Here is a 1563-nt window from a genome sequence, read left to right as displayed (position 1 = left end):
TGCACAGCTGGGCATGGAGCAGAGGACAGCGTTACAAGAGCCCCTGGCCCCAGCCCCCCCCGCACAGCCCCATCCTGCAGGGACACGTCCCCCCTCCAGCAAGACCTCCATCCTTGGAGCCCCGATCCCGCCCTGCACCCCCAAATCCTCACCAGGGAAGCTGTGCTGGTTCTGGTAGCCCACCAAGGGCTGGGGAGTGAACGGGCTGGGGGACGCAGGGACGAAGCTGGGGGCCAGCATGACGCCGGGCTGGGGCTGGGGCTGGCTGCTGGGCACCACGGATGGCTCCTCCTTGACACCCAGCGATGGCGCCGGCAGGAGCGGGGCCGGGGGCTGCGGGGCAAAGGCGGCCACCCCGGGAGACCCCACGTAGGCGCTGCCGCTGGGGGCGGCGGGGGGCGGCTTGCTGGGACCCAGGAAAGTGTTGAGGGTGCCCGGCGTGGAGGGGAGCCCCGAGGGCACGGCGCTGTCCGGGGCACTGAACGGTGAGTCAAATAGCCCCGAGAAGTCACTGTCCGGCGTGTTGATCAGCTGCAGCATGTCTGTAAAACACACCCCCCGAGCCGTCAGCTGCTGCTCCGCACCTCCCAAGGTGGGCCTGGGCTGGCCCTGTGCTGCCCTCCCCACAGTGTAATATTTTGGGGGCAGATCCCCATAATCCAGGGGCAAAATTCCCCAAGAGCCCATGAAGCTGCTGTGCCCCGTTTCTCTCAGCCTCGCAGCCATCCTGCCAGTGGGGAAACTGAGGCACAGCGCTCAAAACGGGAGTGTCGGGGCTTGGCCAACAGCAATCTGTGGTTTTCAGCCTGGTCTGGGAATGGCAGGGCACACCTCAGCCTGTCTCTGATGTTGAGGGGGGCTTGTGCCAGCTCATTCATTCATTTACTCTGTACTGGGAACCCGATAATCCCCAAATCAGCCCCTGTATCAAGGGGAGGGGGTGCTCGTACTGCGACAGTGGGGTGGCACCCCCGGGACGTGCCAGACCCCAGTGGCAGGTCTGTTTGATCAATACAGCCCTCAGGGGGGCAGCTGGGCAAGCACAGGGCTAAAACAGCCTGAGAGGGGATCTATCCCACTCAATGGGACCTGAGTGCCCTGGGGTGCCCCCACAGACACATCGGGGTCTCTCCACTGAGGTGTCCTGGGATGCTCCCCCCATGCAGGGAATGCCCCCATCCCAGTACCCCCAGGTTCATCCCACCGGGGACACACAGACCCCAGGATACCCCGCACTCCGGTACCCCCAAGCGCACCCCCCTGCACGCACAGACCCCGGGATACCCCCAGGGCACCCCCCACGCACACACCCCCGGGATGTCCCCACCGAGCCACACAGCCCCGGGACACCGCCTGCCCCATGGGGTGCAGCACTCCCAGAGGGACCAGGACGGTGACCCCGCCAGACGAGGAGGAGGCGGCTGGCGAGGCGGGGGTACCTTTAAAGGCGCACTCCCTGCAGGTGGGAGTGGAGGGTCCCCAGGAGGAGGCTGCAGCCCCCGCTCAGCCCCGTGCCGGGCAGCGACGAGGCCCTGGGATATTTTAAAGCCATGTTCTCGCCTC

At 66.2% G+C, this 1563-nt stretch overlaps 1 protein-coding gene across 1 annotated transcript in view; it reads right to left on the bottom strand.

The window, feature by feature from the left end:
* The window catches only part of SREBF1 (sterol regulatory element binding transcription factor 1), a 7926-nt gene extending 6385 nt beyond the window's left edge, over positions 1–1541 (bottom strand). The window contains exons 1-2 of the mRNA XM_017734281.1: positions 1440–1541; positions 6–542 (exon numbers count right to left, since the gene is read on the bottom strand). Of these exons, the coding sequence (XP_017589770.1) occupies positions 6–540 (535 nt within the window). The 5' untranslated portion in view covers positions 541–542; positions 1440–1541. The remainder of the gene's footprint in view (positions 1–5; positions 543–1439) is intronic.
* Between the last annotated feature and the right edge of the window lie 22 nt (positions 1542–1563).

Source organism: Corvus brachyrhynchos, unplaced genomic scaffold (genome assembly GCF_000691975.1).
Source record: "Corvus brachyrhynchos isolate BGI_N302 unplaced genomic scaffold, ASM69197v1 scaffold5, whole genome shotgun sequence".
Lineage (NCBI taxonomy): Eukaryota > Metazoa > Chordata > Aves > Passeriformes > Corvidae > Corvus > Corvus brachyrhynchos.
This window is presented reverse-complemented; position numbering and strand designations above follow the sequence as displayed.